We start from the raw sequence: 13439 nt of genomic DNA, 5'->3' as shown, positions 1-13439 counted from the left end.
AATCAAGAGTTGGACACTTAACCAACTGAGCCACCAAGGCAGCCCATCAATTTTTTAAAAATGTTTATTTATTTATGTTGATAGAGTAGGGGAAGGACAGAGAGAGAGAATCCCAGGGAGGCTCTGCACTGTCAGCACCCCCATTTTTTTTTCTTTTAGTATAGTTGACATAAAATGTTAGTTTCAGGGGTACAACATAGTGGTGGGAAAAGTTCATACATTATGCTGTGTTCACCACAAGTGTAGCCACTACCTGTTACTATACAACGCGATTCCAGTGCCGTTGACTGTGCTCCCTATGCTGCGCCTCTTCTGTGACATTCTCATTCCATAACTGGAAGCTGTGTAGCTCCCACTCTCCTTCACCCATTTCCCCCATCCACCTACCCCGTCTCTGATGATAACCATCATTTCTCTCTTTTTATGGGTCTGTTTCTGCTTTTTATTTATTTTGATCTTTAGGTTCCACATATAAGTGAAGTCACATGATACTTATCTTTCTCTGACTCATGTCACTTAACATAATACCTTCTAGGTTCATCCATGTTGTCACAAATGGCAAGATCTCATCTTTTTTTTTTTTTTTAATAGCTGAGTAATGTTCTGTTGTGTGTGTGTGTGTGTACACGTACTGTACCTTCTTTATTCCTTCATCTATGATGGACACTTGGGTTGCTTCAGTATCGTGGCTATTGTAAATAATGCTGCAATAAACATAGAAATGCATATATTTTTTTGAATTGGTGTTTTTTTTTTTAATTTTTTTTTTTTAACGTTTATTTATCTTTGAGACAGAGAGAGACAGAGCATGCATGAACAGGGGAAGGGCAGAGTGAGAGGGAGACACAGAATCTGAAACAGGCCCCAGGCTCTGAGCTGTCAACCCAGAGCCCGACGCGGGGCTCGAACTCACGGACCGCGAGATCATGACCTGAGCCGAAGTTGGCCGCCCAACTGACCAAGCCACCCAGGCGCCCCTGAATTGGTGTTTTTGTTTTCTTTGGGTAAATACCCGGTAGTGAAACTAATGGATCATACGACATTTCTGCTTTTAATTTTTGAGGCACCTCCATACTGTGTTCTACGGGGACCGCAGCAGCATACATGCTCACCAACAGTGCACGAGGGTTCCTTTTTATCCACATCCTCACCAGTACTTGTTATTTCTTGTCTTTTTTATTTTAGGCATTCTGACAGTATGCGGAGATATCTCATTGTTTTGATTTGCATTTTCCTGATCATTAGTGATAGTGATCATCTTTTCATATGTCTTTTGGAAAATGTCTGTTCAGGTCCTCTGCCCTTTTCTTTTGAGCTGCAGTCAAGAGTTGGACACTTGACTGGCTGAGCCACCCAGGCACCCCTGACCATTTTTAATCAGATTATTTGGTGTTGGTTTGTTCTGTTTGTTTGTGGGTGTTTTTTTGTTTGTTTTTGTTTGTTTGTTTCTTTTTGGTGTTGAGTTGTATAAATTCTTTATATTTTTTGGATATTAACCCCTGACCAGATATATAATTTTTAAATATCTTCTCCTATTTAGTAGGTTGCCTTTTGTTTTGTTGACTGTTTCCTTCCCTGTGCATAAGCTTTTTATTTTGATGTAGTCCCAATAGTTTGTTTTTGTTTCCCTTGCCTTAGGGAAAAATGTTGCAAAGGCCAGTGTGAGAAATTACTGCCTGTGCTCTCTTCTAGGATTTTTATGGTTTTGGGTCTCACATTTAGGTCTTTAATCCATTTTGAGTTTATTTTTGTGTATATTGTAAGAAAGTGGTTCAATCGCATTATTTTGCATGTAGCTGTCCAATTCTTCCCAGCACCATTTATTGGAGAGACTGTCTTTTCCCCATTGTATACTCTTGTCCCCTTAGTCATAGGTTAATTGGCCATGTACTTGTGGGTTTATTTCTCAGCTCTCTATTCTGTTCCATTGATCTATGTCTATTTTTGTGTCAGTACCATACTGTTTTGATTAGTGAAGCTTTGTAGTACATTGTGAAATGACATCAGTTTTTTTTTTTTTTAATGTTTATTTATTTTTGAGACAGAGAGAGACAGAGCATGAACAGGGGAGGGTCAGAGAGAGGGAGACACAGAATCTGAAGCAGCCTCCAGGCTCTGAGCTGTCAGCACAGAGCCCAACGTGGGGCTCGAACTCACGGACCACGAGATCATGACCTGAGCCAAAGTCGGACACTTAACCGACTGAGCCACCCAGGTGCCCCGAAATGACATCAGTTTTAATGGAAACCCATGCTTGATCAAATAACTAATGTGCAAGAAAAAATACGAATTGCAACAATGTATTTTTATTTTCTATCGTTGTTTCTACTGGCAGAATTTGAGTTTAGGGATTATATTACCTACATTTGAATTATTCTTTGGGTATAGAATTTATTTTCCCAAACATGTCTGCACCCACCATATTTTAACTTATTTAATGAGGAATGGTATAATTTTTCTAATGTTTCTTTATAAAAGCAGACTGGTTCTGACTTGTCCAAAATTTGTGTCATTTGGCCAAAGGTTGTATCACTGAGCAGTTGAGGGTTAAAGTAGCTTACCAGGGTTATTCTATACTTAGTTCTATTTTTCCCCTCTCTTTGAACTTCTAGTTCATTATAATGCTTCTGGGAATACTAACAGTGAGATGTGCCTCAATTGATACACAGCTTCAAGGCTCTTACAGTGCTTGTCAGCCTCAGTCTTTTCTCTCTGGGGACCTTTCATATCTCTTAGCTCCTTGCAGCCGACTGAAAAATCTCTATGCTTCTGTTGCCTGCCAGCTTAATGCAAAACTGAGAGTCAGAGAAGTGGCCCCAGGGAGGAGAAGCAGCCTGGGTCCCATGGCATCAGGACTTCAGGTAGTAGGCTGGTTTGTCAATTTGGATTAGAATGGAAGAGAGCTGTTGCCTTGTACATTACTTATTTCTTGCTATAGGAGAGACATAGTGTGTAAAGGGCTTTGAGAGTCTCCTAACAGAAAGGCAGGAAAATGAAAGATTTAGCAAAAATACACCGAGCTATTACTGCAGAATGCCTAGCAGATGTAATGTCAATTGAGAACGGTAATGCCACATGGAAGGAAACATTCTCTATTAAAGCTTCCATTTTATGCCAGTAATTTTCATGCAGAAATCTCTATTCAAGCAGAAGGCACTTTAAAAAATTAACATCTTTGTAAATTTCTAATAAGATTACAGATTCCACATTTTTCTAAAATCACAGTAATTTGCATGTCAATACAGACTTTTCACAAATGAGTCTTACTTGTTCTTGTGTTCATATTTGAGGACCATAAACATTGTACAGAGTTTAAAATGGGTTTACATACTTGCTTGGAGAGTTGGAGCCTTTGCTATCTAAAGCAGTGCTGCTTTGTCCAGCTTCAGCTCAGGTCATAATCTCGCAGTTTGTGAGTTCGAACCCCGCATTGGGCTCTGTGCTGACAGCTCAGAGCCTGGAGCCTGCTTTAGATTCTGTGTCTCTCTCTCTCTCTCTCTGCCCCTCCCCCGCTCACTCCCTCCCACCCTCCCCCCTCAAAAATAAAATAAACATTAAAAAAATTTTTTTTTAAAGCTGTGCTTCTTAAACTTTGTGCATAGGAATCACTTGGGGATCTTGTTAAAGTGGAGATTCTGATTCAGTAGGTCTGGGGCCTGATAGTCTGCATTTCTCACAAGCTCCCAACTGATGCCAGTGCTCCTGGTTCAGGAACTATTTGAATAGCAAGGTTTTAAGGTATTCAGCTTTAAAAGAAACACTTCTTGTTTTCTAAACTCATCAAATTATGGTAATAAAACATTTAAGGCAAAGCCTAGCAAATGCTTTGTGACTATAAATCTTGCTAACAGAAATAATACCCAATCACCTCTTCTGCCTGATAGTTTATTAGATTCTGGTCCTAAAATAAGACAATATAAGAAATATTAGAAGTTTATCCACTAATGTAACATGGCTGTTCTTGTTTATTTTTGAGAGAGAGAGTGTTCATGCGTGCAAGCATGAGTTGGGGAGGGCGGGGAGAGGGAAAGAGAGAATCCCAAGCAGGCTCCATGCTGTCAGCGCAGAGCCCAAGGCAGGGCTCGATCTCATGAACTGTCAGATCATGACCTGAGCTGAAATCAAGAGTCGGACACTTAACCAACTAAGCCACCCAGGTGCCCTTGCTATTCTTAAATGAGGGTGCTGAAGGGCTATGTGCTGAAGTGTCTAGAAATCACATCAGAGTATACCTGTAGGGGAACCTGAAGAAGGTATGCCTAGGAACTCAGGACAGCACTTAGTGATGTAGAGGGCTTTCTGCAGGAGGCAGGAAGATCACTTCTGAGGTTCACTCTAAATTTGGGTCTAAATAATTACCTAGTAGTGTGCTCTTCACCATTACATAATTAAAAACAAATTTTAATAGGCTTCATTCTTATTTGATAACCTTATTATCCTCAAACATGTTAAAAATGTTGGCTGTTCCCATTTCTGAACTTCTTTCCCCCATTTCTCACCTCCAGCACCCTGCCTCTAAATTCTTAGTGTATTAACATCATCTATCTTCTCATTCACTTTGTATGTATTTGAGTACTCACTGTATACAAATAGGGTGTCGTAGTAAATGGATCTGTGGTATACAAAGGTGCAGTCTCTTTTTCAAGGTACTCAGTCTCCTGAAGGAGGTATGATAGCACAAGTAATCAGTGTGAATAATAATCTGTTAGCACCCTCCAGAAAGTGCTCTGTGGGTTCAGAAGAGAAATGAATCACTGGGTTCTGGGATCATCAGGAAAGCCCTCATAGAAAAGATAGCTTTTGAATTAGGTCTTGAGAACTAGATAGCCCTTCCTAGCTGTTCCAGGCAGGACATTGTAAGAAGAAACTGCACAAGGAAAGTATGGATGCAAGAGAATAAGGAGACACATTTTAGTAATTGCATGTACTATAGACCCCTTGCATTTTGGATTCATAACTTCAGGATTTGTATTGTCCGTTTGTGAGTGACCATTGAAGGGTTTTCCTGAGCTACTGATTTTATTCCTTGTGAAGAGCCTCGTATATCAAGTCCGTGGGTGAGGTTAGTAATTGGTTCAACAGCATTTGTATCTGCATCCATCTTTATTCTTTTCTCTTATTTCCTTTTACTGTATATCGTGTGGGAAGACATTACATACTTATTAATAATTTGGGATTTGCGAGGAGCTTGTTATAATTCCTTTCCATTGCCAAAGGTCTCCTGCCAGAATTTATTGCCCAAACTGGGACCCACTTGAAAGGAATTGTGCTGTTAGTGATATTCCACAGCAACCAGGCATAAACTGGGTTTGTCTCAAGCAAGCGAGAGTATATGGCCAACTAGAACATTCCTGTTAGTTGGAGGATGGGATATGAATGGGGAGCAGTAGGATGTTATTTAGGAAAGCAAGTTTGTGGATGGTCCTAAATGCCAGGTTCAAGGTTTAGGCTTTTATACTGTAGGCAGAGAAAAACCCTTGGAGGTTTTTTTGTTTGGTTGGTTTTGTTCTTGTATTCTTTTGGCAGAAGGTTTGATATATGCAAAGCAGCTTTTGGAAGGAGGAGTCTGGCCTCTGTGGGCAGGTTAGATTGAAGGGAAATGCTCGATTTAGGGAGTGCCATAGTATTCCCTTTAAGGATATATTTGAACAGTAGCCACTCAAATGGTCTTCATGTATAAGGAAAAATTGGTAATTTATATTTATTTGTATAATTATGAACAGAGAAGCTTTAATAATTCACTTCCAATATGTGTTATTACTGATGTTAGCTCATACTTCTAAAGAAGATCCTGTGGGATTAGCATCTTGTTCAGTTAATGTTTTCTCAAAAGAGGAACAGTACTGGGTTTAGCAGTGAGCACTAGAACATTTTGTCTGCACTAGTGTTATGCATATATTTACCTTAATATTGTAACAATTAAAATTTTACTTAACACTAAGAGTGCTTAATAAAAATATCTTCACAAAATTAATTTCTAAAAAACTATCTTTTGTCATGTAACCAATCTTTTATTGTATCTTGTTTCAACCTGATATCTAATCCAGAGAAGGTTTTAATTTCCACTAGCATGCATCTCTCCTTTTTCTATCCCCACCCCATGGAATGGGTGAAACTTTTGAGAAAGGAAAGTTTTTTTTTTTAAGTTTATTTTACTTTTTAATTTATTTAATTTTGAGAGAGAGTGCAAGCAGGGGAGGGGCAGGGAGAGAGGGAGACAGAAGATCCAAAGCGGGCTCTGCACTGACAACAGCTAGCCCAATGAGGGGCTCACATTCACAAGCCGTGAGATCATGACCTGAGCCAAAGTCAGACGCTCACTCTACTGAATCACCAAGGTACCCCGAAAAGGAAAGTTATTTTTTACCAGGAGAATCAGACAGCTATTCATGGAAGAGGAAGTCAGTCTTTGAAGGATTGATTCTGCAGTAGTGGAGAAGAGAACTTTCCAGGTAGAGGAAACTATGTATGCAAAGAACAGGAAGCAGAAAAATTGTGGGGTGTGTTTGGGGAAAAGCAACTGACTGCTGGGTGGCTTCAGAAATGCTATGGAAATAACAGCTGGCACACTGGCATCACTAGCCAGTTATGTGGTCATGGAGGACAGAGGGAAATTGAAGAAAAGGAATGCTTTTTTTTATTCTTTTTTAAATCTTCTTTAATGTTTATTTTTGAGAGACAGAGACAGAGTGCTGGTGGGGGAGGGGCAAAGAGAGCAGTAGACATGGATTCAAAAACAGGCTCCAGGCTCTGAGCTGTCAGCAGAGAGCTGGGTGTGGGGCTCGAACTCACAAGCTGTGAGATCATGACCTGAGCTGAAGTTGGACACTTAACCAACTGAGCCACCCAGGTGCCCCAGGAAAGGAAAGCTTTTTAATTCCCAAGGATTTCTTAACTTTTGGAAACCTTTTTTTTTTTTTTTAAGTTTATTTATTTTGAGAGAAAGAGCACAAGTCGAGCAGAGAGATAGGGAGAGAGAGAGAATCTCAAGCAGGCTCCATGCTGTCAGCACAGAGCCGGGCATGGGGCTCTATCTCACCATGAGATCCTGACCTGCGCCGAAATCAAGAGTCGGATGCTTAACCAACTGTGCCACCCAGACACCTCTTAAAAAACCTGCTAAGGGTAGAAAATACTCTTTACTTGTTGAAGAAGCTTCTATTTAAAGGTAGCCTATCACTCTTTTTTTTTTTTTTTTTTGATGAATTAAGGTGCAATACCATTTTTTACCGATGGGCCTTTTATGTAATAAGATCATGTCACTAGACACATCTCAGAGTGAAATGTTTAATAATTGGTACTTATTGCATGTGGATGGAGTTATGTAGTGACTTCTAGATGATTGGAGATTCTTCTCTGTTGGCAAGAAAAAGAGGTAATGAACTGAAGAGAATGACCAACTTGTAAAGTATTTCCTAAGTTTATGTCTGTGTATTTACATATGTTGTCTAAATATTTCATCATTAGAGGGTAATATTCTCCATGTCTGTTAAGATCTTCCATATTCAAAATGTCTTTGTAGGTTTTTGCCGTTTCTTTGAAAGAAAATACATTTAAAAGCTTACTTCAAGTCTTAACTTTTAGATGAATGATTACCCTCCTCTCTTCCTGGTTTAGAGCCACTTGTCTTTATTTTACTTAAGCACTATAGAATTTGACACATGAAGATGTTTCCCTGGAAGAATTCTGTTTAGGCTTAGGGCTGACATGAAAAGAAACAATTTGTCAGACTAGTGGAGCTTGCTAACAATTCAAATAAACAGCCTGTCTTTTCCTTTACACTGCATATTAATAAAAATGTTAATGATAAAACACCTCCTTTACACCCTACAGGGTGCAGAGATGATTGGGTCAGAGACTGTTTTCTTGCTTTGGGCCCTCTTAAACACAGCTGCTAGCTGAATGTGGCTTATCAGTTGCATGGTTATTGGTGCCATGTTTCTAAAGTAACAGGTATTTAACGCAGCCAGGTTGAGTGTTGCCTCGATTTTTTTATTATCTGGCATTTAAATACTTTTGCCATGTAAATATTTCAAAGTAGAAAGCAGTTAAATTTAGAATATACTTCTTTATAAACGTACTTTGATGGATGAGTAACTCTTCAAAAATGGGGTTACTTAGATCATACAACTGAAGACTGTTATCTGTATTTAACATTTTTCTCCCCTCCTTACTACCACAATTTTGAGAGCTCCTGATGGTAGAGCATACCATGCCTTATGCATTTGTGCCCTTGGTACCTAGTAGATACTTCATAAATGTCAAGTTATTTAATGATGACTTTGATAAAGACCAACTTTGTTGCTTAATTGTATATTTTTGCTTCACCTTCTTGAATTTTTCTTCAACACACAATTCACTCTAAAATCTTGTATCAGTATATCTGGATTTCTTAAACACAAAACAGGCTCAAATGGAGTTACTTATGCTAAGCCCCATGCTACCAAACTAAGACTTAATTACAGTTTTAGCTCTCCCAGAAATGGAATTGTAAACCAGTCAGCCAAGAAATACCTGATCAGCACTAGTTAGGTAATATGCCTAATAGACTTCTGCCATCCCCAAAAGGAAAGTGACTTTCAATGACCAACCCACTTTTTTTTTTTGTTGTTGTTGTTGTTGCCTAGTAAAACTTCCTTCTTCCCACTCCTTTTTTTTTTTTTTTTTTTTTAAACTTTATTTTTGAGAGCGACGGAAAGAGTGAGAGTAGGGGAGGAGCAGAGAAAGAGGGAGAATCTTAAGCAGGCCCCGTGCTGGCAGCGCAGAACCCAACATGGGGCTCAATCTCACAAACCATGAGATCACTCAACTGATTGAGGTACCCAGGCATGCCTCCAGTTAATTTTTAAGGTGTTAAAAATGATGCAACTAGTTATATATGTCAAACATTCAGCGGTTTTAACTTACGTAGCTTACTTTTAGTAGAGTATAATTTATTGGTTGCTAGCAGAAATAGTAGTCCACTGTTGGCTACTCAATTTTGGTAACTCGAGAATAAGGCTAGTGCTGTTTGGCTTTTTCTAAGAAAATAATGAATGTATAGAGATATTTCAAATAATTAGCTGGGCTTGTTTGCATATCAGCATCAACATGGCTCTTTGTACCATTCAGAAATTGAATTGTTGGTGAAGTAAAAATTTTTCGAGTGGTAACTGTAGTGATTACTACAGCATCTGTGAAATGGGTGGGCAGGGGAGTAGCCATCAGTGCCTTACCCCTGACATTAGCTGTCATTCAATAGCTGTGGTTCAGTGAATGGATTTCCTTAAACACAAGGTGTATTAAAGATGGAACCTAAAAATAAAATACACTAAGTGTACTGCCTTTTAAACTAAGTGAACAGTTGCTAGTTTAAAGTTGAATCTTGTATTTATTTTGCAGATGGCAAGCTAATACTGTCTTTGATAAACTTGAAATTTGGTTTAATGTTTTGGAAGCAGAAAATTCTTACTCTCTTTTAATAGCCTGTCCCTTGACACATTGTTATCACCAGTATGTGAGATGAGGCAAGAAAGGCTTCTGGTTCACAACTTAAAAGTCTTTCTTGAATTCTTATCTTTATCATTTTCTTTTATCTTAGAAACATGGTAGGGATAGAGTCAGCAAACTTAGCTTTAGTTTGTATTCTTTCAAAATTGATAGTAAGCCAGTACATTTTTTTCTTGTTGCTCCGTAAAGTTCTTGAAATATTAATTTAAGAGAATGAAAAAATTCTTAATTTCTCAATTGTTTAGAAACAACTGCTTTTGTGTTTTTGGATGTATAGGAAGTCTTATTTATTTGATCAGTTTCTAGGCTTAAGAAGTTAGTATTTCCCCTGTTTCACTGACCTAGTGAAGGGTTAAAATAAAAATAAAGATAATAAAAATTAAAACCAATTGATCGATGATTTTTTAAATAACAAGTGGAACCAACTTTATGCATAAATTTTCTTTTTATTAGACTTTCTGCAATATTTACCTTTTGTGGAAACATTTATTAATTTCACATTTTTAAAATTTCCAGGTAACTTGGGTTTTTACTCCTGTAACAACTGAAATAACAAGTCTTGATACAGAAAATATAGATGACATTTTAAGTAAGTACCTTGATATTTTTAAAGTACACTTTTCTTCTTTATAAAGAGTTAGTTTATATACAAAAACAAAGTTAAATCCCAATTACTAGAACAGTTTGAGGAGCTGGCATTCTGATTATTTCCATGGTTTACTGAATTAAAACACTTTTGGTTTTGATTTTCAGTAAAATTTCTTAAAATGTGCATGTCTCCTTTATGTGTTACAAATAAACTTTAATCTCATTTTATTTCTTTGTCTTGTCATAAATGCCACCTTAACAATTCGTATTTTGCTAGAGCCTACTTAGATTAGAGGCCAGGAGTCTCCACTGTGCAGTACTAAAAGTTTGTGGTCTTAGGACACAGTCTAGACATCTTTCGTCTTTTTTAACTTTTGACTAATTCACTGACTCTGATATCTTTTATTGTCATTGCTCCAATTAAGTGTTTTACTGACTGCTTGTTTGCTGACAGTGTGATTGTGGATACAATTAACTTGCAGGGAAAAGATTTCTGTTTTTAAAAGTAGTAGAGGGAAGGTGAACACATGGTTGATGGAAAAATAACAATTTAGGAGATTTAAGAAAATGTACAATGCATAAATGATTTCTACCTTCTTCTTTTTAAAAGCCCTCCACTGGTTTAAGCAGAACAAAACCAAAAATAATAAAAGTGAAAAGAGTTATTCTTGAGCCTCATATGCTGTTTTGTGTTCTTGGAACTGGTTTTAAATGCTAAAATGTCTATTCCTACACTGTGGGATCTCTTTAGAGCAATGGTCTGTAACCTTTAGCATGCATGAGTTACCTGGAGGACTTAATAATATCCGGACTGCTAGGCCTGGCTCCAAGTTTCTAATAGAAACTGCTAGACCCCACCTGAGAATTTGCATTTCTGTAAGTTTCTACATGCTGCAGGTGCTTCTGGTCCAGGGAGTGCAGTTTGTGAACCACTGCTTTAGATGAAGAAGCAAGTGGATAAAAAGTGCTTTGAAGGTAAAAAAGGAAGAAGAGAATTGAAACTTACAAAAAATTCTCCTTTCATTTTTCAAATTCTAGAATAACTTTTATTTTTGTGAGTGAATTTATCTAAGTTTCTCTGTAGTACGTTTAGTCTCCTGTCTTCACATCCTCATATGCAGATGATACGTTTAGTCTCCTGTCTTCACATCCTCATATGCAGATGATACTAAGATGATACTATTTTGGCAACAGAGAAGAGCTGTTAAATGGATTGGAAATAGAACATGTACATGTTTTGCAACTTTATTGGTTGTAGATTTCTTGTTGCAACTAGGTGGGACATCTGAGCTGTACAAGAGCTTTACACATAGCTTAGTTACACAGGTCTTTTCTGTGAAATAGAATTTTCTTGCAGAGTCACTTCTTGGTTTATTCATGTATATGGGAGATCAAAAACTAGGTTGTTAAAGCCCAGATCATTCCACTTCACTTTTTTAAATGTTTATTTATTTTTGAGAGGGAGGGAGAGAGAGAGACAGACGAAGAGACAGAGAGAGCACAAGTGGGGAGGGGCAGAGAGAGAGAGGGATACAGAATCCGTAGCAGGCTCCAAGTTCTGAGCTGTCAGTACAGAGCCCGATGTGGGGCTCGAACCCACGAACTGTGAGATCATGACCTGAGCCGAAGTTGGCCACTTAACTGACTGAGTCACCCAGGTGCCCCTCCATTTCACTTTTAATGAGTTAGTGGCTTACTTGCCTGATCTGGGTTTGATTCTTCTTTTGCTTTATATTCATTCAGTGAAGGTATAAAGATGGAGAATATAGAGAAAAGGATCAGGGATTCCCACAAATTATGTAACCTATCCATGACCCTGTGTGCGGGTTTCTTAATTGTTATTGTGTATTTTTAGTGGGCCTTTACATAAATGGGAAGAAGACCATGAGGAAAACCAAATCTTGGATTATGTCAGTTACAAAGACATAATTAACTTAGGTTGTTTGGTTTTGTTTTTCAATTTCAGACAATGCTGATGTTGCTTTAGTAAATTTTTATGCTGACTGGTAAGTAATAATCTTATTTTTGTTTTTTGCGGGGGGAGGGGTAATGAAGTTGCATCTTTTAGTTTTTTTCTTTCGTCTTGCTACGGGTGTATTTTTCTTTGCTAGAAAGGGGTGAGTGGGGAAGCCTTTTTCATATGTGAGATAGTATTGCATACACAAAGTCAATTAAGGTTCATTCACAAAGGGAACAGCTTAATTTGCTGATCGTTTGTATTTTAAGAGAAAAATATATCTGATTCCATTATCCCACATCTTAAAAGTAGTAGCAAAAACTCAAATCCCTCCCTCCTTTTCTCTCTTTCTCTCTTTCACACCCCGCCCCCCCAACACACACAGTACTGCAGTTCTGTATTTTTCCTGTACGGCGGTGTTTGGAGGTGAGGGTGTGGGTGTGGCAAGTTTAGAAGGAAAAATCATGTTGACACTTTTTAAACATGTATTGCCTACTACTTCTAGGAAGCCTTTATTCCGCCCCCTGTCTAAATCAGATTCTTGTCTTTTGTGTTTCTGTAGTACTGGACACCACTTTTTTTTTCTTACTACATTATTTTGTTTTTTATATTTGTGCGCCAGGAAGAAACATTGAGGATGGAAATAATGTCTTACTCAGCATTCGTGGCATTTAAAACCAGGGCATACTATGTAGTAGATGTTAAAGAATATGTCAAGTGGGGAGCTTGAGCCAGAGAGGTTTGAAACACTCACATAATCTTTATTCCTAGACCATCTGTATTTTATTTGACCCTTTTACGCTTATTACTGCCTACTGGTTGCCACTGCCCTACTTATGGCCACAGTCCAGTTTACCCAGATTCCTGTGACAGTCTCCTAATTTGTTTTCTGTGCCTCAGGTCCTACGTGTGTCCATTCTGTTCTCTAAAAAGTAAGCCAGAGTGGTCTTTCCTAAAGTACACACTGAATAAGGTTACACTTCATCTTAAAACCCATAAATGATGTTCCATTAACTCTAGGTCTAAAGTCCTTTACCTTGACCTAGAAAGCCCCCAATGACCTGCTCCCTTTCTACCTCTACATCTGTGTATCTTGCCTCTCTCCACTCCCACATTCTGTACCCGTTATACTGAACGTCTTTCAGTTTCTGTAATATTCTATATTCTTTAGTCACTGGACCTTTAGTCATGGTATTTTTTCTGCCTAGGTGGGTCACTCTTCTCTCATTTAATTTAAGTATTTATCATCTTTCGAGTCTTAGATTAAATGCCACTTTCTCCAGGTCACCTTCCTAGATCAATATTCCTACCCTTATCCCAACCCTTTTTTATGTCTTTCCATAATACTACATGCTCACCTCATTGGGAACACTTGTATGCTGTAGTTTATTTGGTGGCACCTACT

General features: G+C 38.2%; 1 protein-coding gene across 1 annotated transcript in view; it reads left to right on the top strand.

The window, feature by feature from the left end:
* Nucleotides 1-13439, top strand: part of ERP44 (endoplasmic reticulum protein 44) — a 97670-nt gene that overhangs the window by 27700 nt on the left and 56531 nt on the right. The window contains exons 2-3 of the mRNA XM_045467793.1: nt 10006-10078; nt 12044-12083. Coding sequence (XP_045323749.1) covers nt 10006-10078; nt 12044-12083 — 113 coding nt within the window. The remainder of the gene's footprint in view (nt 1-10005; nt 10079-12043; nt 12084-13439) is intronic.

This window comes from Leopardus geoffroyi, chromosome D4 (genome assembly GCF_018350155.1).
Source record: "Leopardus geoffroyi isolate Oge1 chromosome D4, O.geoffroyi_Oge1_pat1.0, whole genome shotgun sequence".
Classification (NCBI taxonomy): domain Eukaryota; kingdom Metazoa; phylum Chordata; class Mammalia; order Carnivora; family Felidae; genus Leopardus; species Leopardus geoffroyi.
Note: the sequence above shows the minus strand (reverse complement) of the source record. Positions and strands in the feature narration are given on the sequence as shown.